The following is a 27,365-nucleotide window of genomic DNA, read 5'->3' as shown; positions in this document are numbered from 1 at the left end:
ACCCCCCATGTTAGCTGTTAGAATTTTAAACTGTTAAGGGTGGAGTTTTGTAAAGGCCACTTGTTCTTATTTTTTAGTGATACTACCAAAAAGCTATTTACTCATCCTTTTACGTTTTATGTGTAATAGGGACTTTTACTTAAAAAGCAGGATTTGATTAGTTGTTTTATCTTTGTTGCTATATACTTACTTTTATATATATGTTAAAATATAAAATATCGAATGGGTGGTGAAATTTTTATGTAGAATGTTTTTGTCTCAGTATATCTTAATATAATAAACTGCAATAGAATATTGAATAAGAATACAAATGAAAGCCACTTAATTTTTCTTTTTGCTTCTTTTGCTTTAAGAATATGAAAGAATCTTCACTTTACTGAAGCATGTGCAAGGCAGTTTACAAACAAGACTAATATTTTTACAAAATGTCATTAAAGAAGCATCAAGGTAAATAAACTATTGCATATAATGAAATGGTGATGAAATGAGTCCCCAGTTTATATAAGCAGTATTTTAACAGTATCTGTTTTGCACTTGTGTTGTTTATAAATGTATATACCATACCAACATATAAATAAATTATTATTCTTTTTTAGTTTATTGAAAGAAATTCACTTAGAAAACAGCCACATACACATTCTTCAGGAATTATGGACCTTTTCTCCCTGCAAATTACTAGATACTTGGAGAATTCTTGTTGATTCTTTGCTGTAGCTTTTTGATATCTTTACATTAATATTTTACAACCTTTAATTTTTCTCCTTTATATATTAATATTAATTGTAAAAATTACATAAGCAATCTAAATCTAAAAATAACATAAGCAATACTTGAATGTCATTTATTTTTACATGGGAAAATGTAATTAAGGGGACCAGAATTGGACAAATGGGCCTTGTTCTGATTGTTTCAGTAGCTCAGGATTATTAGTACATTTGTCCTCTGTATCTGTGGGTTCCACATTCGTGGATTCAGGCAACCACAGATTCAAAGTATCTGGAGGCGGGAAATGGATGGTTGTGGCTGTATTGAATATGTACAGGCTTTTTTTTTTTCTTGTCATTCTCTAATTCAGTCTACTTCATATAGCATTTACACTGTATTAGTATTATAAATAATCTAGAGATTATTTCGAGCATATGAGAGAATATATATAGGTTACATGCAAATATTGGGCCATTTTATACAAGGAACTTGAGCATTCATGGATTTTGTTGTTCATAGGGAAGCCTGGAATCAATCCCCCATGAATATGAGGGATCACTGTATAAAGAAAGTAGATAAAGGTTATAAATGGTAACTAAGAAGTGTACTTAACTGGAGAACAGTTGTATGGGTTTAAAAACATTTTTTTATTTTTCCTTCAAGATTTTGGGAATTTTAGAATTGTAAGACAAGTTGCGGCTTATCTCATCTGACCTTCTAAATGTAAACACACTTACCCTTTGTCCCCCTCTCTTTTCTATACGACACATAAAAATTTTAGATAAAGTTACTTTTTTGTTACTTGCTTTCTTTTTATTTCTTTTCTTTTCTTTGGAGTGGCTAGAGCACAAGCCACTTTGCAGGATCAAGATAAGGCTACAACTTTTTATATAATTTTGAGTATTTAACCTGTTATGCTCTTTATGGTGACATTCTGTCCACTAAAACTTATTAGGAATTTAACTATATTCCTGGTATCTGTAATTCACTTCTGCCGCCTTTTAGAGAATTGTGTAGTATTATGGTGGCTATTTAGATTAGCTTGCAAGTAGCAAGGAAATAGGAATAAAATGTCCAGTGTCTTGGGATATTCTAAAAACCATCAGCAATTATGTAGACGATGCAATTTTAGTCTGCCCAAATTTTTTACTGAAAATTTTTAAAAATTGTCCCTTGAACTTTAACCACTTTCTATACTCTGTATTATAGATGTCTATCCTTGATTTGCTAGCTTTCAAATTGTAATAGAATACCATAGCTTTTAAATGCTACTCCCCAATTTTCATTTCTTCTTCCATTTTGTGGGAGATTATATTCATACTTTGTTCACATTCCTTTCAACGTTCAGCTTACAAAGAGCATGAGAAGAAGCTATTGAAGTATATGCTTTGGGAGCCCAAATTTCACTAGAGTGTTTGCAACCCTTGAATATATTTCAAATATATTAATTATTTGTTGTTTTGTTTGTTTGTTTTTTCCTTTTTCTTTTTGGTTGTGGAAGGAACAACCTCTTTCCCATTGTTTAAACCTAGAATGTTTTAGGGACAAATTATAATACTGTACTGGTACAATAATTTGCTAATCTTTCAACATATTTTGTGTTATAGTATTGATTTTTCTATTTTCATTTCACTTTGAAATATCTTCCCAAAGCAATTTTCTCTCTTTAAAAAAAAAAATTATACAGGTATATACTAATTGAGAGTACTATTTATTTTTTCATACAGGTTTAAAAAACGAATGCTAATAGAACAACTGGAGAACTTCTTGGATGAAATTCATCGAAGAGCCAATCAGATCAACCATATTAATAGCAATTAAAAGAAAATAGAATGTGGCCACTTATTTCACTATCTTCTTCAAATACAAAGTAAATACAAGACTGTTGTGATCTTGCATTCATTTTCTGACATGCATTGTTGGCTATTTGAAATACTAAAAGCAAATCTACAGATCCTTTTTCCATCATTTTACAGTGACCTTTTCTTCGTTTTGGTTTATTTTTGTAATGTGAAAGGTATCACTCTAAAAAACATTTTTATTTAACAAACTAAAAATATTCCTCCAAATCTCTTGCTTGTCATTGACTCTTGCGTGTCAATTTCCCTCAGGTTCTATTTTCTTAAACCAACCTTTAAAATTGTCACCTCTGTTAAGGTTGAACTTTGCCAAAAAAAAAAATTGAAGTTACTTTGTAATTTTTGGGGAAAAAAGCACATACATTAAAACTAGGTAATGTTTTGTATATACAGTTATTTTGGATATATTATTGTAAGTTGTACAAATGTATTTTGAAGAATATTTAAGAAAAGCACTTTTGTTATTCCATCAATAAATGCTCTATTTTACTCTTGTGTGGTTTAGGAAGTAATCGCATTTAAAGTAATCATTTAAAAACATCCTAAGATAATGGAAATTTAAAGGCCTTGCTTTTTAGCATTGGAAAAATACACCACTTGAAGTTCATGTTTGTTAAGCCTAACTGTAATTACATGTTACATAATCTGCATTGCCTTTTTACTATATGTTTGTAGTTTTTGTTGGCCATGCCAACATGCTCCCATTTTTGCCCAGATTATGGGAATGACTTTGTCTGGTGCAGATAGACAGATACTTTAAAAGCTATTTAAAAAGCAGACAACTTTGGATATTACTGGTTTCCTTACTTCAACACCTTTTCCTTTCTCACTAGGATTGTGGGTGGCACAAAGTTTAAGCTATTAGCTAGGGAGTGGTAGGTTTGGAGTGCACTACATACTCTGAAATATCTAGCCTTTAGCAGCTTCATGCCATGCTTCCAAAAAAAGCCCACAACAAATTGGAGGCCTCTTTGTTCTGCTCTACTGTTCTCACACTTAAATTCTATTTTATTTACAAGCTAAATGGAAAGGAAACACCTTTAAGATGACTTTGCTCATTTTGCATCCCCCCTGAGTTTCATAGGATAAGGAAAACCACACTATTCAATCTCCACCCTCACTTCAACATGGCCTGGCATATCCTTACTGAGGAAGCGATCTTATGGCCTGACTCACTCACCATTCATAGATCACTGCTGTGCCTTTTAGTGGTTTGGGGGGTAACCAATAGAAAAGAAGGTCAAAATAGATTTGGATTAAGAGTAGGCAAAATAAACTTATAAAATTAAAAAATTGAAGTATTTTTAGGTTTATAATATTGAAAATCACATACCCTTATCTTTTTACACTTGATCAGAACATTTTTTAAATTTCAAGGGTATAGCAAAGTGAAATTATAACTTTATGAAGAAAAGCATCAATGAAAGTAGATAACATGCATTTAATCTAGGGGATTTGAAACTCTCCCAATACTGAAGACAAACCCTGTCAAGAAAAAGAAGAATTTAATGTAACATTATATAGTATTTTCATATGCAGTTCTTTAAACTTTGTTTACTTCTACACACTTTTTAGCAAGATAACATTTAATAGATGGAATTGTTAAGGTAATTGCCTGTAGTCACATTGCTAAATTCAATGAGAGTCACACAAAATCCAGAATATTTTAGATTCTGAGATTAGTAAGAGGGATTAGAAGTCATTCAGATAAAAATTCATACTTAACAAGAGTATTTAGGAGATTCAGCCTATCACAATATTTAGCAGCTTTCCTTGTCAGAAAGTTTTACTTTCTATTTCACAGGTTGCTCGTGACCTTTAATACATTTTTCTGAATGAACCCTGGAGGGAGGTGAGAAGTAGCAGTTCTGTTCATCTCCTCTTTTTGTCTTTCATCTTTCTGCCACTATCCTCTCGCCTCATCCTAAAACCTGGTCAGGAGGGTTTGAAACCTATCAGAACTAAAGTTACTGTCCCATCTCTCTCAGACATTTTTCATTTAAACAAAAAAAAAAAAAACTATGGGTATATTAGTTAAATTAGTGAAATACTTATTGTAGAATTCTTGTCAGCAAAAGGGAAGGGGAATAAATCTAGGGGGAACATCATGTCTTTTAGGCCCTTTATGTCACTGAATGACTTAAGGCTGGACAAATGATATTCTTGGAAAGTTTAATCTTGAAGTTTTCAGATTTTTTTTTAATGTCCCCCATCTTTCCCAGTTGCTGATTGATTCATTAGTTGTTCTTATCAGTAAGATTTGTCAATTTGGAGTAATGAAGGCTGAGACTCATTTCTAAACTCTTCCATAACCATCACCAGAAGAGCAGCCACTGTGTTGTGTGATGTGGGCTAATGCCTCCCAGATAGAGGTAAATAAAATCACAAGGACTACTAGAATTCCGGTCGATTGTGGAACTGGTTTTGGATTATCCTTATGTTTTCATTCTGACTACTGAGGCAGTTCTGAAAACTCATACCATTGAAATAGTGGTGTGTCTTTTTCTCATTTAAGGATTTTACATCATTTTTATGCAGTCGAATTCCAAAATCAGAATCTCTTTTTTACCTATCAACCTTTATTGGCTGTTGGTTTTTGGCGGTGACCTTTCTGTTGTTCAAATGTAGTCCTGTCTCCTTGTTTCTTTAGGGAGTAAAACCTGTCCTTTTTTTTTCCATCTTTCATTTTTTTCACATGTCTTTTCTAAGAGAAGGCTCTCTGCTGCCTGTTCTAGGTGATAAAGTTTCATCTAATCAATATGGGGTTGGGATGATCATGGTGAAATACTAGGAAGACATATTCTGTTGAACTTTTTCTCTCCAGATAGATAATCCCCAAATAGATTGTTTTCTAGTGAATGGTTTATATCTTTCTCATCACAAAAATGTTCCTTTGATTTCTAGCACAAGGTACAGCAGGATGCAAATGATTCTCAGATAAAATGATGTTGACAGTATTTCCTTAACAATTTATGTAAAACTATGCATAATTTTCATTATTCTAACTTTTGACATTTTTTTCTCCATAAATAAAAGTAATGCCTGATGTTTAGTTAAAGTAGATCCACCTTTGCTTGATTTTATTAGTCTTGTTCTATCCTATTTCTTTTTAATACACTGTTTACACTTGCCAACAACTCTTAACTGAGAATCTCTTTTCCTTCCTAGGCTAAGTAATTTTGAGTAGGGGAGGAAGAACATTAAGAGAAATAATTTAAAGACTTTGTTCAATGTTGCCGAAGCCTAAGGATGTTTGTGTGTCCTTCTGATGTACCGAGTTTTGGATTACTTTAAGGTTATATAGGGGGACTTAAAACTACTGGGGCAAACATTTGATTTTCGAGAAAGATCAACAAAACAGTATAGAAATCCAGGTGCATTAGAATACCAGAATCACAAGAGGACTACTCTGGCATACTTTAGTGACCTGAAAAAACTCTCCTAAAATGACAAGAAGGCTAGAGGACAATGGGGAAAAAAAAAAAAGGCAAGATTTATAATTTATTTTACTTTCAGGATTTTTCCAAGTATCTTCAGAAGTAGAAACCTGTAGCATTTTTAAAAATCTACATTAACTACATATGAGCTAAGAGAATGAGAAGGTGAAAAACACGGAGGATAAGTTTCCTTTGTATTTATGAAATAGTCCCCTTTCTCAGGATATAAGACAGCAACTGTGAAGCTTCTGAAGCACCATAAGAACAGCTAGAAAGAATGCTTATTTTAGGGGATGGTGAACAAATGAGCCCTTGTTGCTAGAGAGACAATGATAAATAATTTATCTGAATCCTGTCAAAAAATACTATAATACCTGTGTTAGGTTCTCTCAGGAAATAGATGAATGGCCGATCTGCTTTAAAAATAGGAATCCGAGATCTTTTCAATAACAACAGAGCTACAGGAAAGAAAGAAGAATCCCATTGCGTTTTCTGTTCATTTTTTAAAAAATCACTATTTCAGTTGGCTATGAAGTAAGATATCCCATAATTTTTTAAGAAATCGAAGCATCCTAATGGCATTTCATTGTTTACTGTTGTGATGGGGGTGCAAATGGGAAAATTAAAGAGAAAAGATGCATGCCACTTAGCCAATCTGTCTCCTGTTTTCAACACATTCCATGGAATAAATTCCTTATGGAAGGTAACTTTCAGAATGATTTTTATGAGGTAGATATCTCTTCTTCCCCATCCTTTTTCAAAAACTTTTTGCTTTCTTCAGTATTCCTTTTTTAAAACTGCTGTACCACATCTGAACCTTCAGGGGTTATGGAAAGATTCAGAAATGTGAAGATTCAACTAGGTAAATTTAAGAAGGGTAGATATGGGTGAGCAGTATGACTGGGTATTCTCTGTATGAACATACCTGTGGCTCCAGATGCCTTGGTGCCTTCCTCCAAAACTTCAATCTTGGCCTTGTGGATCGCTTCAGAAACATAAAACCCATCTTGGCCTAACCCCAGAAAATGATAAAAATGTAAGTTGCTCATTAACATTTTTCTAACACATTTAGAACACATACTTTTAAGATGTACTTGTAAAATTTATAGTATCCAGTGCTGCTTACTGTGTAGCTAGGGAAAGAGTGGAAAATTCTTGTTTTTGTTTTTATTGGAGGCTCAGGTGGCTGTTTGGAAAATTCCTAAGGTTCAATATGTTACTGAACTTTCAAAACTTTAATAAATATATGTAATCTCCCCCAAAATACTTAGAGCACTGCCCCATTTTTTCCAGTAATTCATTTTCAAAAATGATTTCTAGTTAATACTACAATCAGCCAGTATTTTCAAAACTTCAGTGATCATATGAATCACTTGGGTATGTGTTAAAATGCAAATTCTGTAGCCCAGGAATCATTTTCAGCAAGCTTCAGAGAGGCATTTCCCTTGAATGCCTTTTCGGACTGCATTTTAAGAGCCATTTTTAAATGACAAAGTCACAGGTTTTTATTACAGGCTTTATTGAGGCACAATTCAGAGTAATATGTATGTGTCTAGTGTTGCATGACTGCATTCTGTATACTTAGGTTTATCAGTTATGCAATTAATTGGCCTCATGGGCTAGAATCTACAAAGCAAATGAGAAGTTAGTATAAATGTTCTGTGTGCTAACAGTTTCACAGATTATAAGTTTAGCAAATAGGACTAAGTGATAATTTAGAGGAATCAACAGATTTTTGTAAGCTAATCATTAACCATTTTTAAACAGCTCCAAAGATGAAAAGATACTTGATGACACAGTAAAAAATGAAAGATTTAGAACCAGAAGAAACTTAAGAAATCATTCAGTCCAATCCTTTCATTTTAGAGTGAGCTGTTAAGTCATCTGAGATCACCACCTGAAAAGCAGAGTTGAGAATATTCTGATTGAAAGCCCACTCCCATCCCACCCCTCCACTCCACTCAGACACTCCCACCTTATAGAAAGTGTATGCTAGTCAACTTCAACATGCCACTGGGAGGTATCTGTGGCATTAATATTAAAATAATCAGTTTGATGTACATGTATTGTGTGAGGGAGCTTTGTTTCATCTTAGACTAGTGCTTAAATTGGTTTGCGTTTGTCACGGATGTACAGGAGATAGCCTATGAATGCCATGAGAGAATAAAACCATCCCAAAATAAATATGTGGCATTCCATCCATCTTGTAAGTAAGGTGTGCACAGGATGTTGTGAATTGACTATATTCACTGTAAGGAACAGTTATTTTCCAGCATCAGTGAAGGGGACAGGAAGGGCCAGAGGAAGTAAAAATCAATAGAAGCATTCACTAGTGTCACTTGTCCTAAAACCAGGAAAGAATTTGGTTTATTTTAGCAGTTGGTCTTTTTCTGTAGGGTCTTCAAGAAAAGAAACAAATTTCTCTATTATTAATATATTAGCCCCACTTACTAGCTAATTAAGCAAACTGAAATGCAGTGCCAAAGTTACAAAGACAGCTTTATGGATAATGAACAGTTATTTGACAGTCATGAAAGGGTTTTACTAATCTCCGTGACTACATTACTGTATAGGATGGTGTCTGAACATTTTACATGAATGTTGGTGAAATAAGCAGAGATTCACTACGAAACCTCTTATCAGCTAAACTAAGTAAATGTGTCTGCATTAGTCTAGGCACCTTGGCAGTGTGAGAATGGGACCAATTGATGTGGGTGAATCTGATTAGATGGGCCAGGCTATTTCAGTATTTTGAAAGGGCAACTGAAGAATTTCATTTAAATAGTTTCTCTCCATCAGACTATAGGAGTGGTCCAATAATTGACATTTATATGTTTGTACAGCCATAAACCAAGGTCCATAGCCTGTCATGCGCCAGCATCAGCATCTTTTAAGTTTTATCTCTGGTAAGAGTTGACATTTCAAAGACCAACATGTGATAAAAATGAGAATTTGGGAGTTATCTGTGGGTTTGCATTTTTTCCTCCTGCTTGATCTTGTATTACCAATTCCTATTATTTTTTTACTGAATAGCTATTGAAATATTATGCAACTAATGAAATCAACCTAGAAGAAGTCAAGCACAAAGGGATTCTCCTGGTCTTTTTCTACTCCCCTGAAGTGTTGATAGCTGTTTAGTGCCATTAAGGGGCATACACCCTATTTTCCCAAAAGTTGTTCTCAAGATGTTTATAGGTGGCATTCTGTAAAAGGGTTCTATGATTAATTATATATGGGAGATGCTAAACAGTTTTGCACTCTTGTTTTCAATAGGGGACTTCTTAGAGCTGCTAATATGCTAACTTTTATAATGAATCTCTACAGGATAATTATAATACATAGCATTTAACCATGGAACCACCCACACCATTCTCTGTCCCAGATTTACAGGATTAGCATTTGGGAAATATACTTTGGGAAACTATAGCCCACCATAAACCCACTTGCTTCTACAATATATTCGATATACAAAGCAAAGGGTGATGCTCTTCCTACCCTCCCTTCTGGCATACTCTCCACTCTTCTTCCATAACCTCTTCTATAGGTGTTTACCTTCCTTTTTTAGACTATTAGCTCCTAGAAGGCATAAATGATGTCTTATTCATTTTAAATATTTCTTTGCCCAACTTAACATTAAGAATACTTGGTACATAAATGTGTTTAGTAAATGCTGGATGAATTAACAATAGACACCCCTCACCACTATATGAATGGCCTTAATATTCTTTAACCTTGTTAAATTTTTAAGGAAATGCTGATTGGTGTTGGTAGAACCTTTTAAAGGCAAGTCATAGAATGGGTCTTCTCCAAGTCTCAGTGGAAGGGTTGTTTCAGTGCTTTATTGGTGGAGACCATTATTCTTTGTGTGTGGCTAGTCATATTCAAAAGGTTTAAAAGTCTTCATACCATGATATTATATAAACATTGTGTACCTACATTTCATCCTCAGCTTCTCATAAATCAGGATAAACATAGTATTTGCTGTTTCTTTTGGCTTTACAATTATTATTTTCTGTAGGCAGAGTTAGTGGCTTTTAAAACGTTATTGCCAGAACTTGCTTCTAGTTTATTTTTTTCACCTTGTCACTTAGTTGCTAAAACTAAGTGTCCAGGAGAGGGGAGAGAGAGACATAGCACCCAGCCCAGGATAGAGAGAGAGAGTGTTAAGAAGAATCCGAGATGACCTTTGAAATTAGGCTGTGGTTAGTTGCTTTCTCCATTTGTCTCTTCTAGTCCACTTCGTACCTCTTTTTATTACAATTCTGACCAGACATCTGGTGTGGCATAAGTTAACTTACATAACTTCCATACTCAACCAAACAACTCTGGTTCATTTAAGTCATAGTAACAGAGAGCTTGTACTTCTTACTGAGCAGAGATTGGAAACTACCCACTTATAAAAACCAAGAACAAGATAGTTTCTTCAGAGTTTCAAGTCTGTGCACAAGGAGTATTTTGTGGACTAGGAGGCATGGGTCTCTATAAAAGTCTGCTGATCCTAAAGCCAGTGGGATTGCTTAAGAAGAGTGTCTGTAGCTGGCATCTTCAGTGTGAGTGAAACTTACTCTTAAAAGCTGCATAACATCTAGTATCAAGGAGACTGGGGGGAAATTACACTCTGGTTTCAGTTGGGCCTTGAAATAATATTGAATGAGTCATTCAGGAAAAAAAAATATTTGATCCCAAGAAGGAAGAAATGAGTGACTTGTAAATGGGGAAAGAGAACTTGAGTAAAATGATTCTTGGCTTTGGGACAAAAAGGCCAAATGTTTGCTGTGGTTGTTGGACTTCATCAATAGTACAAAACTGCTTGGTAAGCTCTTGTAAACTGGAATAAGAGAGGAGAGGCCAGCATTTTCTGATCACTTACTCTCTAGCAAGGTCTCTGCTGATGCCACGCTATATGTAAATGATTTTGTTTCTACAATTAAGATGTGTGGTGGGTGGTAGCTACCCCTATTTTAGGTATGAGGAAACTATTTCTTGGAGAGATTTGGTGGCCCTATCTCTAGAATAAAGTTGAAAGCCCATTTGGGCAGAGAAGTGGTTAGTCTCTTGATTATGTTTAAAGAAGGACATTAAGAAGCAATACTTTGGTTTGCAATCTTTTCCTATAAAGGGCTGGATATTAAATATTTTAGTAACTGCAGGCCATATGGTGTCTGTCTCAACATTCAATTTTGCTGTTGTAGCAGGAAAGCAGCCTGCTACATAGATGATTTATGGATGAATGAGAGTGGCTATGTTTAATTAAACTTTAGAAAAGCAGGTAGTAGACCATTATTTGCTGACCTCTGCTTTAGAGGAACAAAACTTCATGAGAGAAGATTATCAGACTGGCAAGTTTTGTCAGTAGGAAACATGAATGCAAGCTTCACACTTAGCACATGGTAACTGCTTGATCATTATTAAATAAGTCAGATCCGCCTGCCTATGCCTACCTTTCTGCTGGTTTGAACAAATATAAATAGATTTGAATTGCTTTTTTTTAAAAAAAATAGAGGTTTGGTATCAAAAAAAAAAAAAGCTACTTTTAAAACTAGGTTACTTATTAGATCTTGCCAGAGGAGTTTATAGACCTTGGAAGTCTTTACCAATAGGGGAGCTGCCTTGGAAGTCTTTATCAATAGGGAAGCTACACGATGTGTGTTAAGATCAGTCCTGTTTGAGGACACAGGGTTGATGGCACTTTAGGATGTACTTTTAGGACACAAAAGGAGAGAGCTTTAAGAGTTATGAAGGAAGAGTCAGTAAGCTCTAGTGACTAACTGAATATAGTAATGTGGAAGAAAGGTCAAGAATGGCCTTAAAGTTTTGAACTCTAATAATCAAAAGAATAGAATCACCATCAACAACAGGGATGCCATGGCTTAGCTCTAGAGTTGCAAGAAGACACTGATTAGATTTTGCATATTATCAAACATAGAATGCTGTTAAATTCTTCATCCCTTGCTCTTTTCTTGCCCTCTGATCTTTTCACTTCAGTATTCCTCCTTCCCCTGAAATGTCAGATATGTCTGTGTCAGTAAGGAAAGTTTCTGTTTGAGTCATTTGACCAAGTCAACAGTATTTACTTGGTATCCAACTGTGTGCCAAGCATTGTTGTGGACACTGTGCCCAAACTTGACCATTGCTTTGCATATTTCGTTGCATGTTTAGGCAATCAGCACACAGCTATTTGATTTTAAACTCTCTAGAATAGATTCTCATTCCTGTGTTTTATTTGATAAGTAACTGTGTCAATCTGTCTGGTCACATCTAAAGCCCAAACCAAGACTTCTCTTGTGGATCAAAATCTCAATTTTTCTGTGATTGCTTAAAAAGGAAGATTCTGAGCCAAGCTTTAGAAAAATTCACATTAGAATTCCAGAATTCTAGTTCTAGAATTCAAAATAGTGATTTTCAAGCTCTTCAGGTAAGGGAAATGTCAAGGCCAATGGAAATACCAGCTACAGTATCATCTTTGCACAAATAATTTACTTTCCAGAGTAGAAACAAACCTGAGCCTTTGAGTTGGCAATAGTTTAGCCAATAGTGTCTTGAGAGGATTGTAGAGCATAGGTTCTGGCATTCACTCCTGCTTATCTTTGATATAAATTCCCTATCCTATCACAAACAGTACCTATTGATTGGTAGTAGCAATTCAACTATGTGCAAAGAAATTCGATAGGGATGCTGGAAAGGAGAACATTTTAAGGCAAGGTTATAAGAGCATGGGTAATTTGAAGAAAGGAAATTGGACAGATGAGGGAAGGTTTCAAAACTAGCTTATTAGAAGAGGACAGAGGAGGTATAGGAGGATGGAGGAAAAGGGTGTAAAAACAAAAGGTGACTATGAAGCTGGCGGGACAGGAGGTCATAATGAAGAATCTATTGCTGCACTAATGCCTTGGGTACACTCCTAGTCATGACAGGTAAAGGGAGGGTCAGTTTACTGTGTACTATGGACATTGACCCCACGGTGAAGGTGGTCTCTGAAAACCATGATTAAGTTCTGAAGAAACATCCCTTCTTCATAAGGTCTAACCCAAATTTGACTGCTATTAGAAGCAACACATTCTATATAAAACAGAGCACCTTCCATATTCTTTTACATAATGTTGACTCTGATTGTCTACCACTGAAGGCTCTGTGGCAATGATAATCTCTTAATCAAAGTATGATAAAACTGTCCCAAACACAAGACTAGAAAGTTTGGAATAACTGTTGTTACTTACCTGAAATTCCTTTCAAGTTAGCTTTGAGTGGATCAAAAAGATCGGTGACTCCCCAAGAATTTAAAATGCTTTTTAAGTTGAATTGACTTTGGATTCTAAACCTGAAAAGCAAAAACAAACCATCAACTTTCAAAATTCTCACTCGATGTACTTTCATACACACCACATGAAGTCCAAAGTTCCTAACTTGGAAGTCAGGCTCACTCCACTAGATTTATTTCCAGCTTCATCTTCCATGCACCTTGCCATAGCCCTAATCTGACTACACAGGGCTCTTCCCCACCTCTGTACCCTTGTTCCTACTGTTCATTCCAAGTCTTCCCATTTCCTTTGATTTTCTTTTAGTTATTATTCATTTTTCAGTTGTTACCTCCTCCTCTTTTCTTCAGCTATTTTGTGACCTTTGGTTCTTAAAGCCCCATTAACACCTTGTTCTGCTCTTACAATATACAGAAGATTCTGCTTCCTATTAGTGTCATTTATGATATTGTAAACTACCTGAGAAGAGTGGCTATCCCAATTTATTTTTTATACACTTTTTTTTTTTTTGAGATGGGGTCTCCCTATGTTGCCCAGTCTGGACTCAAACTTCTGGCCTCAAGTGATCCACCTGCCTCAGCTTCCCAAATAGCTGGGACTACAGATGTGCCCCACTGTGCTGGGCTCCAATTCATTTCTATTTCTTAATAAGAATTAATATTTAATGAGTACTTACATTATGCTAGACACTATGATAAGAACTTTATGTGCATTATCTTATTTCACCTTCATATAACTATGTTATTATCCTCATTTTACAGATGGGAAAATCAAGACTTAAAGAGTTTAAGAAACTTGCCCAAGATGACATAATGAGTATGTGATGGACCTCGATTCAAATCAAGCCTGTGTGTGCAGAGCCCATGCTCTAATCACCTACATTTTGCTACCTCCCATCTCGTGTGGCATCTCACATATAGTAGGTGCAGAAAAGAGGCTATTGACTAATTGCATAATTGACAATTAATAGAATATTTTATTTAATAGAGTATTTATACTAGATAAAATATATTTTCGTATTTGCTGTGTGCAGTTTATGCCTTTGGAGCACAGTGGGAAAAGAATGCAACTTAAAGCTTTGGTTTTCCTAGTAAGCCTTTTGAGCACAAAGAATCAGCATACCAATTTTATATTTCCCCAAGGACAAGGCATATAAAAATTTACTGTTGAAGGATCCTTTAAAAGGGCTGCTGGTATTATTTTTCTTTGAAAATTAAAAGATCAAAATGGAAGTTAGATGGTATTTTTCTAAAAATAATACAGAACTTGCAGGAGAGTAAAAATATTGAACAAGACCATTTAATATCAAAGGTCTTCATTGCTATACAAGATGATGTGACTCATACTTTAAACAAAAGTATCATACTTTCCCATAAAGGTATATTTTGTATCTTCAGAATAGTTTCCAAAAAAGAAATATATTTTCTCTAAGTATGCTGACATTTCTCCAAAAAATTTTTGGAACATTCCTTATAAAATTTTCTTAAGTACTGAAAACAAATCCTTTTTCAAACCGCTAAATGCTGAAACAGTAGTTATAAGCATGGACTTGGGAATCCATTGCCCTGGGTTTGAATCCTGGATCAAGTAACTACCTGGGAACTAGCTACTTTGCCTCTTTGTCTCAGTGTCCTCATTTGTGAAATGAGCATAATTCTAATGCATGTTTGTAGGGTTGTAAAGGTTAAATGAATGAATCCTTGTCAAGTGCTCAGAACAATCCCCAGCACAGCCTATGCAGTTACTGTTACCATTGTGATTTTTTTGTTATTTTTCAATTATATTGAGAAAGAGTTAATTAAGTGCTATTTGAAACCAAATATGATGATTATGGTGGGTGATAAAACTGGATAGTATCATTTTTAGTAACGAAAGCAGCAGTAAAAATGAGGTATGACTATAAAAGATTAGAATGATTATATGGCTTGTGATTAGAATGATTAGAGTCTTGTATGGCTATGAAGGCAGATCCAGAAGAAATGCTACAAAAATAACTTGAGTAAAAAAAATACCCTTTACCAATATCAGACAAGGATTTACAAGAAAGCAAATTACAGACCAATATACTTTATGACTATAGATGCAAAATCTTCAACAAAATACTAGCAAATTGAATCCAGCACCATATAAATCTCACCATGACCAAGTGGGATTTATCCCAGGAATGCAAAATGGGTTCAATATATAAAAACCAATTAATTTAATATACCATATTAATAGAATAAAGGACAAAGCCCACATCACTATCTCAATAGATGCAGAAAAAGCATTTGACAAAATCCAACACGCTTTCATGATTAAAAACAAACAAACATCAAACATACAACAAACTTTGGCTAGAAGGTTACTTCCTTAATTTGATGAAGGACATCTGCAAAAACTCCATAGCTAGTACAACACTTTACAGTAAAAGACTGAAAGATTTTCCCCTAAGTTCAGGAACAAGACAAGAATGTCCACTCTGACTCCTTCTATTTCACATGGTACTGGAGGGTGAGTAGGATAATTGCGTGAGAAAAAGAAATAGAAGGCATCCAGGTTAGAAAGAAAGAAGTAAATCTATCTCTGTTCACAGATGACTTGGTCGTATACATAGAAAACCCTAAAGAATCCACACACACACACACACACACAAAGAAAAAAAGAAAAAAACTTATTAGAGCTAATAAATGAGTTCACTAAGGTGCAGCATACAAGATCAAGATACAAAAATTAATTGTTTCTACAAACTATAGAACAATCTGAAACTGAAATTGCTAATGTAAATTCCATTTACAATAGCATTAAAAGGAATAAAATACTTTGAATAAATTTAACAGAAGTGCAAGACTTATATACTGAAAACTACAAAACATTGTCGAAAGAAACAAAGACCTAAATGAAAGGAAAGATATTCTGAGTTCATGGCTCAGAACACTTAATATTGTTAGAAAGTAATAATTGCCAAATTGATCTACAGATTCAACACCATCCCTATCTAAATCCCTCCTGCTTTTTTGTCAAAAATTGACAAGCTAATCCTAAAATTTATATGAAAATGCAAGGGGCCCAGAATAGCTAAAACAATCTTGAAAAAGAAGAATAAAATTGAAAGACACACTCCTGATTTCTAAAGTCACTACAAAGCTACAGTGATGAAGACTTTTTTAAAAAAGAAACACCCCTGGAAAAGCATAAACCACACACCATGATTATCAGCAGCTCCTTGGAGGAAGGGCAAAACTCATTTTGGATACGTGGAATCTGGTGGATTTTAAGATCTATGTTATATCTAACATCAAAAAATGCTCATGCTCAGCTTTCTGTGTTGGCCTAATAATGAAATGTTTTATTCATTACATACATATTTGACATTATTAGTCTTTCTTGTGGGACATTACATGATTGTTATGATAAATAATCGATAACACATTCTTGGTTTTCTTGATTATTTCTTTAGTATGCTAAGCGTCCCTCATGAAGATTAACAGTCCCTATGTACTTTTTAATTTCTTTATAAATAAAGGGTTACTTTGGAAGCTAGAGACCATAATTCATCCAGAATCTACTAGTGCACTGGTTAAAGGTGATGTGTAACCTGAAAGCACACCTCATAGTCACACAGTTTTACATTGCTACCCACAGCGTGCAAAATTTTTTGCTCTTGTGAAATGGAAAATGCCTGCTGACTGTAGATCAGGTCATACTAAGAGAAGAATGAATGATTTGAGAGAATGAGAGGTAAATTTCTGCCTAAAAGGTGACTCTGTGTCTACCATGATCCAAAGTTTATGCTTAAATCTAGACCTAAGACAATTTTTACTTTTTCTGTTTTGCTCCCCAAAGGATTTAAAGCTAAAAAAAAAAAAAGGCCAGGCACAGGGGCTCATGCCTATAATCCCAGCACTTTGGGAGGCTGAGGCGAGCAGCGGGTAGATCACCTGAGGTCGAGTTCAAGACCAGCCTGACCAACATGGAGAAACCCCCATCTCTACTAAAAATACAAAATTATCTGGGCATAGTAGTGCATGCCTGTAATCCCAGCTACTCAGGAGACTGAGGCAGAAGAATTGCTTGAACCCGGGAGGTGGAGGTTACAGTGAGCTGAGATCATGCCATCACATTCCAGCCTAGGCAACAAGAGCAAAACTCCTTCTAAAAAAAAAAAACCTGAAAAATAAAAAACAAAACAACAACAACAACAACAAAAAACTTGGTTAGGTTTACTCATGAAATAACCTCATTCTCCCAAAAACTTCTATCCTTCTTGGACAGCAGACTTAGTAGTCTTAAGGAGATTTTAAAAAATTATCAGAATGAGGTTAAGTGCTAATAGTTGTGTTACTAATATTTCTGCCTTGCCTTTCCTTCCCTGCCCTCCAGCATTTTTCAGGATCACTGCTTGAGGGCTTGAGACTTACAAAAGCAGAATCAGGATGATGGAGCATTCTCATAGGAGCTGGGCATTTCCCTGGGGTCTCTTCCAGGGAAGAGCTGCTCAAGGATGAGGCTCACCATCTGTCTCTTAAACCCAAAAAGACTGTGGCAAATTCCTGCACCAGCTTGCATTTTCTCTCTACTTTTGACATGGAACGCTCCTCTTCCTTCCCTTGCCGAGTTTCTCTCAAATATTATAGGAAGACTAGGGTTGCTTCTGCTCCCTCCCTGAGAGATCTGTTGAAATAACCAGTCTTTGTGCTTTGGCTTGGAGTCCAAATATTTAGTTTTGAGAGATACACTTTACCTTAGAGTTAAGTGCACCTTATACCCTGGGCTATGCCAGACCTGACTTTAGACCTTGGCCCGTAACTTTCTGGGTCTCTCTTTGTATGTTTTCCTTCCAGTGCATAGATTTATTTTTAACTCCTCGAGGGAGTACTGCCAAGGACTTCGTCTTTGCCTACTGGGAGCCCATGCAGTGGAGGGAGGCCAAGGTGGCTGGCTAGTGGGCAGTAGCATGGAGAATTCACACGCGGAAGATGAGCTACTGGACAACATTCCTTGCTTAATGCTGGTCAAAAATTGATTATAAATTTACTCTGATTTCAAATATATCACAGAAGCTTGTTATTTAAAGAAGCCCTAGGAGGAATCTTTTTGTAAAGTTCATGAGTTTTGGTAATAGATTTTGTTTTGAAAAACCAAAACAGAATGCCACCACTTCACTTTTTGGAGATTTGTATTTGTACCTATTGGGTCTTCTTAAAGCAGAGTTCACCTCCTTTTAGAAAGAATGAGAACCTTCTGTATAGAGACTTAAAGTGTCAAATTTTTATGCCTTAATTGGGCTTCTGATCAGAATTTTATCTCTACTTGTTCAGTTACGTAAGTCATCTTACCTCTTTGGTTTTGGGAAAATGACAGTTGTATACTCTTAGGATGGGATAAGATTTGGGGTATGTTCCTACAAGGGAAACACAGAGCATTTCCTCTTCAAAAACTAGTTGTGGCCTAAGACAGGATCAGGGGCCCTGAGGGCCTCCAGTCCAGCTCAGTGAAGGCAGAACATCTTGTCTTGGGAAGACTCTGGGAAGTTTGTTCATTTCAGTCTGTGCCATGAGCTGGCCAGCAGCGACTCTGAAACGGACTCAGACTCTAGGGTCACTTCCTCTTGGCCTAACCTCTCGGGGTACACCTTAAACAAGTCATCCCAGTGGCTAAGCACAGACCCTGGAGGCAGACCACCTGGGTGCAAATCCAGGCTCTTCTGACTGCTGGCTGCACAGCACCCATAAGGGGGACGTAGCTGCTCACCTGGGCAGGAACACATCCATCCTGGCTCTCCTCAGGCTGGTGGTCCAGAGGTGGATGGTGCTGGCAGTGAGGTGTGGCTCAATGTGGCTCAGGGGGATGTCTTTGTCACGGGGCAGCACCAGGAACAGACTCACTGCACTTCCCAGGTAAGGCAGCTCCAGCACCCCCACCTGATGGCTTGCAGTGTCCTGGAACTGACCTGAGGGTGCAGTGGATCAGAGGTCAGCTCTGTCCCAGGAGCCAGGAGAATCAACCAGTGCCAGACCCTGAGAGAGGCTGGCTCAGAGGACTGGAAACAATAAAACAAAGCATCCACCTCACCCTCAGGAGGCAGTTTAGGGCCAAAGACTGTTGGGTGATATGGCCGTTTTATAAAAATCCTAGACCTAGAGTCTTTAAGATACCCTTTAAGATACCCTGACAGAGTCAGAAGCTCCGTAGGGCTGGTATGAGGGCCATGATGGCACGTGCAGAACCACATAGAGTAGTGCCCCCTTGTCCTTGGCAGATATGCTCCAAGAACCCCAGTAGATACCGGAACCTGCATATACTACGTTTCCTTGATCCGATAACTGAGATGGCTACTAAGTGACTAACATGGGGGTACTGTAGACAACCTGGAGATGCTGGACAAAGGGATGATTCATGTCTCAGGTGGAACAGAGCAGGACGGCAGGAGATTTCATCACGCTATTCAGAAGGCGTGCAATTTAAAACTTGACAATTATTTGTGAAATTTTCCATTTAATATCTTCTGATGCAGATAACTGAAACCTCAAAAAGCAAAATCATGGATAAGGGTACAGGGTACTACTGTACCTGGTCTTAAAGGAGCAGCCAATTCAACCCAGGCCTATTGTGCCTGCCAAGGGTGGCAGTTTGGTCCAAACTCTACTAGTGAGGGAGGAAATGTCAAGCATGAAACTGGGTTTCTCTTCCACATCTGTGTCCTCACTGTCCTGTCAGAGCACACTGTCCAATGCTCCTCTCTGCAGTCTCCTGGCACCCTAGTCTTTCCTTCTGCCACATGCCCAGTCCAGCAGATGAACCCTGCAGCAGCACAGCCTGATCCCTTAGGAGCAGGGACCTGGCTTCCTCGCTCCTTCTCTCAGGCTTCCTCTCCCTTTAGGCAAGTCAGCAGGGGCGGGGCTCACCATAGTTGACCTCGGCCATTTGGTGCATCATGGGCACCTGAAGGACAAGGCCGCGGGCACAGGTGAAAGGCAGGATCTGCGTGTCTGTGGAGGAGAATCGCTTCCGCCAAGTGCCTTGGAAAGACATGGTGCTCACAAGCACCAGCTGAGCAAATGCTGCACCGACCTGCTCCCATGGCCAGCCACCAGAGCCCTCACTGGGGCCTTCACCTGCAACCAAGAAAGCAAGGGGACTGTGGGTTAAATGCATTGAAACTGAACTGAACCCAGTGTGTGTGTGGACAAGGAGCACAAGGTAAAATGCAAAAATTAAGGTCTGTTTTCATAAGGTGGTCTCTCTCTCTCCATCTTACAATATCTTTTCAATTTACTTAAGAATATTTAACTCCCTGTCTCAGCTCCTTGTGCTGCCAGGGACCCAAGGCACCAGGAGCTGCTCTCAGCTCCCTGCTGGGGGGTGAGTGGAGAGGGAAATGGAAAATAAGAACTCGGATGTCCTGACACCTGCGTGACCACTCAGGGGAGGTGGGGGCAGTGAGGCATCTCTGGAGTTGGGTTTGTAGCGTATTCATTAAAATCTATTAATTGCAAATTGATGTGTATATCCAGCTGTATGTTGCTGAAGACCCTGATTTTTATTCTTTTCTGAACAGGTTGGGATGCTGCTCCTGGCTCTGCTTGGGGCCATTTCCTAGGAGTTATTAGACATCCTCTCCCAGGGCAGACCCTTGGAAGGAATGTGTGCTACATGGGAGATGCTGCCCAATGTCACCCCCAGTCCCCACCATGCCCCGCTGCTGAGCTCAATCTCTCACTGAGCCTTTGCTTAGAGGACAATATTCAAGGTATGGTCTTCGGAGGGTTGCAGTTAAAATTTCATGCAGTGCCAGAAAGAGGAGCAGGCAGACTACCCTTAAAGGGATAGTTTTGTCCCAGCTGTTTATTTGTTTAATAAACAAATACTTTGTGCTAGGCTCCGTTCCAAGTGCTTTAGCAAATCCTCACCAACTCCTCCTAACAGTTCTATTGTTATTCCCCATTTCACAGATGAGGGAACTGAGGCTCAGAAAAGTTGGGCAAGGTCACATACTTACGAGGGGTGAAGCCACCATCCACTTAGCCATCAGTGCAATCCACATTGCATTGAAATAGAACCTCAGCAACTCCATAGAAAGCTTGGATTTGAACCCAAGCAGCCTGGCTCTGGACTCTGTGCTCCGAGCAACTGCGCCAGCTGCCCCTTTTTCTCAAAGGACAATCAGCTTTGTATTGGGAGCTGCTTCTCTGGCCTTACGACCCGGCAGCACAAGGAGCTGAGCAGGGAATTAAACATATTTAAGTAAATTGAAAAGACATGGCGAAATATGAGAGTGGGAGAGAGAACCTTATCACAAAAAATGTTAATTTTTGCATTTAATTCTGCCATCCCTGTCCATACACTCTTGTTTTCCATTCAGTCCTAGTATACATATCACTTCCTATTCTGCTTTTTAACCAACACTGGTTCTTGAATGTTCTCCACATTGCTGTGAAACTTTTGAAATGATTAAGGGTGCTGGAGCCAGACCACCTGGGTTAGAATCCTGGCATGTGGACCCCGGGCAGGAGGCTGAGCCTTCTGTGCCTCAGTTTCTCCATTTATAGAATGGGGAGAGTAATAGTGCCTTCCCCTTAGGATTATTGTGAGGGTGAACTGAGATAGTCAACTTGGAGCAGTGCTAACTAAATAAACACTCAGTAAGTGTTCATGATTTTAATTCTCTTTAATCATAATTACAACTGCATAGCACGCAGGTGCTGTGCTATACTGATTTACCTCTCATTATGGGGCAGAGTGGCTGTTTGTATCTTTCTTCAGTTACACTGAGCTAAACATTTTATTGTGTGTAACTTTTTCTTAAAATTTCCTTAACCTAAATTCCCAGGATACCACTTTTTTTGGCTCCTGTTGCATTTTGCTATCACAGGTGGTTTATTATAGATGACAGCAGAGCTTGGTGGGAGGACAGTTGCATGGGACAAAGCCTGCGGGGTCCTCCGAGGTAGGAGGTTCTGAAGAGCACACTTCTGTGTTCTTATGTGCTCTCGTGGCTCGTGTGGGTGTGTGTGCCCATGTATATATTTGTGTGAGGGAGGGTCAGAGCAGGAAGAGAGGCAGAAAGGGACTCAGTGTCCCCCTGTCATTCAAGGATAGGGTCTCCCAAGAGGACAAACTTCTGCTGTAATTGAATGTGGCCCAAGCACCATGTCTCTGACAAGTGATGGGTGAGACTGTCTCTGCAGCCCTCTGGCTTAGCCTTGTTGAGGTGGACGGTTTTTTTACCTGCAGTCTGTCCGGAGGTCCCTTCGCTGGCCTGGATGGTGGTGCTGTTGGGCTCACTGAGGTCGACTGGCTCCAGGCTGCTGTTGGCCCACCAGGAGACCTGCTCCACAAAGCAGGGGGACAGTGGCGTTCCCATTTGCACAAAGAGGCTGCAGGCCAGCTCCATCTCACCACCTTGGCTGAAGGTGGGTAGTGTGGCATAAACAGCATGCAAGAAATCTTTCACTCTTTGGTCTGTGGAAACCAAATTGGATAAGTTGACAATGGTGAGTGTGAGTAAGGAGTCAGCACAACCTCCAGTGCACACTGCATTGAGATGGAACCCTAGCAACTCCACTCTTGCTCATAAGGTTCATCTACTATACATAGCCAGTTTGCAAAAGTCATAGCGAATGTGCTCAGGAATCCGCCTGGATCCACCAAGTAAAACTTGGGAAGAAACCATGCTAGATCTGAAAGAAATCAGGCAACATTACCAACATCCTGTAGGTGAATAGAGGTTATTCGTCCTTAATTTCCTGATTGAGGAAGGTTGATGTGTGCTGGGGTAGAGATCCTAGCTAGGGCTGGGAAAACAGCAGGTCCATCCAATGTGCAGGGTGACGGGGTTTCAAACACAACATCAAGAGATTTATGTACAATGTCACAGTGGCAATGATGGGCGGTGGCCAGGATGTTGTGCTGTCAGTATGTCTTGTACGGGGCTTTAAATCCATTCACACAACTGCTTGTCATGAGCCTGAGTAACATTTGGATTCAGCCTTGTGTAGAACTATGCTTTCAATCTGAGAAATACAGAGGAAAGGTAAGAACTCCTAAGACCCAGCAGACAGCTTGTGTTATTAATATCAGTGAGAGGCTGCAAGAATGTCGAGGAAATAATAAGCATGTGAGAGAGTCGATAGCTTCTACCTTCATGGATGGCAGCTGGACTTCTATTTATTTACTGTTTATACAGGAGATAGCTTCCTTCTCTCCATAATCAATAGTGGATTTTGTGTTCATGTTATTATTCACAAGCTGCAGCTCTGTCCTCCCCCAGGTATCCCATAGCTGGAATGAGGGCTCTCAGCCACTGGTGAGTCCAGACACAGTTGCGTACTCCAAGCTTCCCATTCCCGACACACGCAAGCTGGGTGTTTCCAGAAGTTAAATCCCCTTGTTCAGGCTATTCTACTCCCTTTTAGGCACAGCCCTGCAGTTATCCACAAACTCTCCCTGTAAGACAAAATGCTGGGTATCTTTTCCTGCACTACCTGGCTCTAGCTGGTTGTCAGTGGGATGAAACTCTCATTCACTTGGGGTCTGTCCACTCTGACACCCTTCATGTTACAGAAGCCAAGCCAGGAGGCAGCAGACCCCCGCGTTTCCTGGTGAATGTTCTCTGGAGGCACAGGAACCCAGAGTCCACCCTGGCCAGGGCCCCCAGCCACAAGGCTGCAGAGGACAATAGCAGGCATATGTCACTTGTCCACAAAATGTTCACTATCAAAGCCGTTTCCGAGAATCCACAATTGCAAAAGACTGACTTAGAATCTTGATCTCATGAATCAGCCTAACTTAAGTGCTTGCTTTTGATTGTAGTAAGAAAAAAATGGATAAAAAACATACTTATAATCAGATTTCACTCTATTGAGGAAGGTCATATGTATTTATAAGTTCACATTCCTAGGAATGTTGGCTGTCTGCAGAGGAGAATTGACACGCTTCCCTGGTCCATAATGTGGGGTGACCTGAGGAATGGTCATGGAGCTCTCCTCTCCATCTTCTGACCCTCTCTGGGCCAGGGGACCAGCCTTCTTTTAGCCAGAAACATTAAAATAGCAGAGTAAACTGGCTTGAAGTGAATTTTTGTGTGAAATCTTGTCTCTGCCCTAGCCTAGTTTGTCCATGCACATTTGCACACAGGAAGAACATTTTTAGACCCACCAGAATATGCAATGACAGAGTAAAAAATGGCGGAGGTTGACTGTGTTCATAGACGTTGTGCTGAACATGCAACACTCCTGATCACACTGAATACTTTCGACAGGCCTGTGGATTGAGGGCTGTTGTCCCCATTGTACAGGTGAGAGAGCAGAGGCCCAGACAGATTAATAAAGGTGCTCAGTGTCACCCAGGTGTAGGTGGTGGGGCTTTACAGCCCTGCCCACCCACAGAGTGAGGAGTATCCTGGGATGACCCTGCCTAGGACAGCTTCCTTCCGCTTGGAATGAACGCGGGGCCGCGGAGCTCATAGCCTTTTTCTTTCTGTCTTTGCTGAATTCCTAGATCCTAGTCTAAGAAGAAAAAAGTTGTGTGCATGAGTGTCTGTTTTAGCTGGAGCTGGTATATTGGTTCTGAGGCCAGGCACTGAGCTGAGGCGCTGAGCGTAGGTGGGGGAAGCTGACCTGGCATTCGAAAGACTCACGCTGCTGCCAGCAGAGCTGTTCTAAAATACATAATCCATAGAAATCAGCTGGCAGATCTGGCACTGGCTAGAAGTCGCAGATTCATAAAAGCAGGTTGGTCAAAAGCATGGGCTCTGAAGCCAGACAGCTTGGGCTTGAGTCCCAACTCTGCCACTTATTGGCTCTGTGACCTTGAGCAAGTTGCTTCAACTCTCTATGCCTATTTGCTCATCTCTAAAATTGGGATGATAGTAAAGTTATTAGCCTCAACAGGGTGGTTGTGACAATTAACATTTGTAAGTGCCTCCAGCACGGCCTGGCACCTAGGAATGCACTATGTGAGGGTGTGTCAAATGAAACTGAAACATTGCCACAAAACCTGTCAGGTTAGAAGGGAACCTTAAAATGCAAGGGTCATCACATCCCAAAGTCTGAATGCCTTCTGTCACAGACCTGTCCAGTGGACACTCTTCCCCATGTGCACGCCACAGGGAACTGAGCTCCCTACCTCCCAGGTAGCCTAAGCAGGAGGGTGAGCTGGAGGGAGTGAGTGTGAGTGTGAGCAGGAGGGTGAGCTGGAGTGAGTGAGTGTGAGTGTGAGCAGGAGGGTGAGCTGGAGAGAGTGAGTGTGAGTGTGAGCAGGAGGGTGAGCTGGAGGGAGTGAGTATGAGTGTGAGCAGGAGGGTGAGCTGGAGAGTGAGTGTGTGAGCAGGAGGGTGAGCTGGAGAGAGTGAGAGTGTGAGCAGGAGAGTGAGCTGGAGAGAGTGTGAGTGTGAGCAGGAGGGTGAGCTGGGGAGAGTGAGTGTGAATAGGAGGGTGAGCTGGAGAGAGTGAGTGTGAGTGTGAGCAGGAGGGTGAGCTGGAGAGTGAGTGTGAGTGTGAGTAGGAGGGTGAGCTGGAGGGAGTGAGTGTGAGTAGGAGGGTGAGCTGAAGAGAGTGTGTGAGCAGGAGGGTGAGCTGGAGAGTAAGTGAGTGTGAGCAGGAGGGTGAGCTGGAGTGAGTGTGAGTTTGAGCAGGAGGGTGAGCTGGAGAGTGAGTGTGAGCGTGAGTAGGAGGGAGTGTGAACAGGAGGGTGAGCTGGAGAGAGTGTGAGTGTGAGCAGGAGGGTGAGCTGGAGAGAATGAGTGTGAGTGTGAGCAGGAGGGTGAGCTGGAGAGTGAGTGTGAGTGTGAGCAGGAGGGTGAGCTGGAGAGTGAGTGTGAGTGTGAGCAGGAGGGTGAGCTGGAGAGAATGAGTGTGAGTGTGAGCAGGAGGGTGAGCTGGAGAGTGAGTGTGAGTGTGAGCAGGAGGGTGAGTATGCACATGGGCAGGCCTCTTACCATGGATGGTGTACCCCAGGGCATCTGCCAGCTGCTGGCTGGTGCTCCCTTCAGCTCCAAACTGCAGGATCTCCAGGGGGAGGGACACACCAGTGGGAGAGATGACAAAGTTCGTGTCATTTCTACATGCAGCCACGCTCTGGTAGAGGCGGAGTGCAAACTCAGTCTTCAGCAACATCATTCCTTCGCGGAGGTGGCCATTTGCTCGGAGGAAGCAAGAGTGAAGGAAGAAGACAGTGACCAGGAAAGGCAGCATGGAGGCTGGGAGGGTTCCTGCAATTCAAAGGGAAGAGATGCAGGGTAGGCAGGAAGCTGGTAACAAGAGAGGGCCATATCCTACAGAGGACTGGGACCCCCAGCTCTGTTTTCAGGGGCTGGGAATGACTGAGGGAGACATGAATTGAGCTGTCTTGGTTACCCACCCTGAGGCCCACGCGCCTGGGCTGTAGGGCTGCAACTTCTTGTCTGAGCATGAGAAATACTCACTGTGGTCCTTTGGAAGCCAAACTGTGGGTCTGAAGATCTGCTTCTGCCACTTACTGGATGTGTGACTTTGGCAAAGCCCTGGTCAAATCAGAAGAAAAGCGTTATGATGAGAAAAGGCATGTACAAGGTAATCCTATTCATTTTTCTTGGTAGTTAGCCAGCTTATGGCTGTGACATGTCTATCAGGAATAATAATAAATAATTACTATGTTAAAAAGGACTTCTTACATTTGCAATTAATCATCCCAACAATCATACTAGTATCTGTTATTATATTTCATCTATAAAGAGGATGATTGGAACTTTGAGGCTCAGTGACTCATTTATATGAGGAAAGAAACAGGGCTGTGACTCAAATCCTGGCCTTCTATGACTAGTATATAAAATTTGAGACTACCTATGTACATTAAAATATTGATACATGAACTAATTGTACCTTGAATATCAGAATTCTTGTGATTCTGCATGAGTGGGAGAGTGAGCTGGAGATTCTACATGAGTCTCCAGCAAATTAGTCTCTAAAAGTGAATATTTTCACAAAGATAGCTCCTACCACAGAAATGTACTCTTCCAATGAAGTGAGATCATTAGCTAGAAAATAATGTGAGAAGAGAAAGGCAAAGCAAAAAAAAAAAAAAAAATGTCTTCAATGACCATGCCACACACACAGCCAGCAGCAATTTTTGCTGAGTTGTCTAACTGT

The 27,365-nt window shown here is 39.5% G+C and overlaps 2 protein-coding genes across 3 annotated transcripts in view; one reads left to right on the top strand and one right to left on the bottom strand.

Annotated features, from left to right (window-relative positions):
* Window positions 1-5,627, top strand: part of INTS6 (integrator complex subunit 6) — a 90,807-nt gene extending 85,180 nt beyond the window's left edge. For both annotated transcript variants that reach the window (XM_021674544.2, XM_021674545.2), the window contains 2 exons: window positions 354-447; window positions 2,433-5,627. In XM_021674544.2, coding sequence (XP_021530219.2) covers window positions 354-447; window positions 2,433-2,526 — 188 coding nt within the window. In that variant the 3' untranslated portion in view covers window positions 2,527-5,627. The remainder of the gene's footprint in view (window positions 1-353; window positions 448-2,432) is intronic.
* Window positions 5,628-6,282: 655 nt separating this feature from the next.
* On the bottom strand, window positions 6,283-26,440 carry SERPINE3 (serpin family E member 3). Its single transcript, XM_012466226.3, is given in 8 exon segments — window positions 6,283-6,345; window positions 6,347-6,459; window positions 6,927-7,013; window positions 13,219-13,319; window positions 18,991-19,189; window positions 20,145-20,354; window positions 22,468-22,701; window positions 26,177-26,440. Coding segments are annotated over 8 exon segments (1,263 nt in total). The 5' UTR covers window positions 26,433-26,440.
* Between the last annotated feature and the right edge of the window lie 925 nt (window positions 26,441-27,365).

This window comes from Aotus nancymaae, unplaced genomic scaffold (assembly GCF_030222135.1).
Source record: "Aotus nancymaae isolate 86718 unplaced genomic scaffold, 86718_ANA_hifiasm-v0.15.2.pri h1tg000009l, whole genome shotgun sequence".
Lineage (NCBI taxonomy): Eukaryota > Metazoa > Chordata > Mammalia > Primates > Aotidae > Aotus > Aotus nancymaae.
Note: the sequence above shows the minus strand (reverse complement) of the source record. Positions and strands in the feature narration are given on the sequence as shown.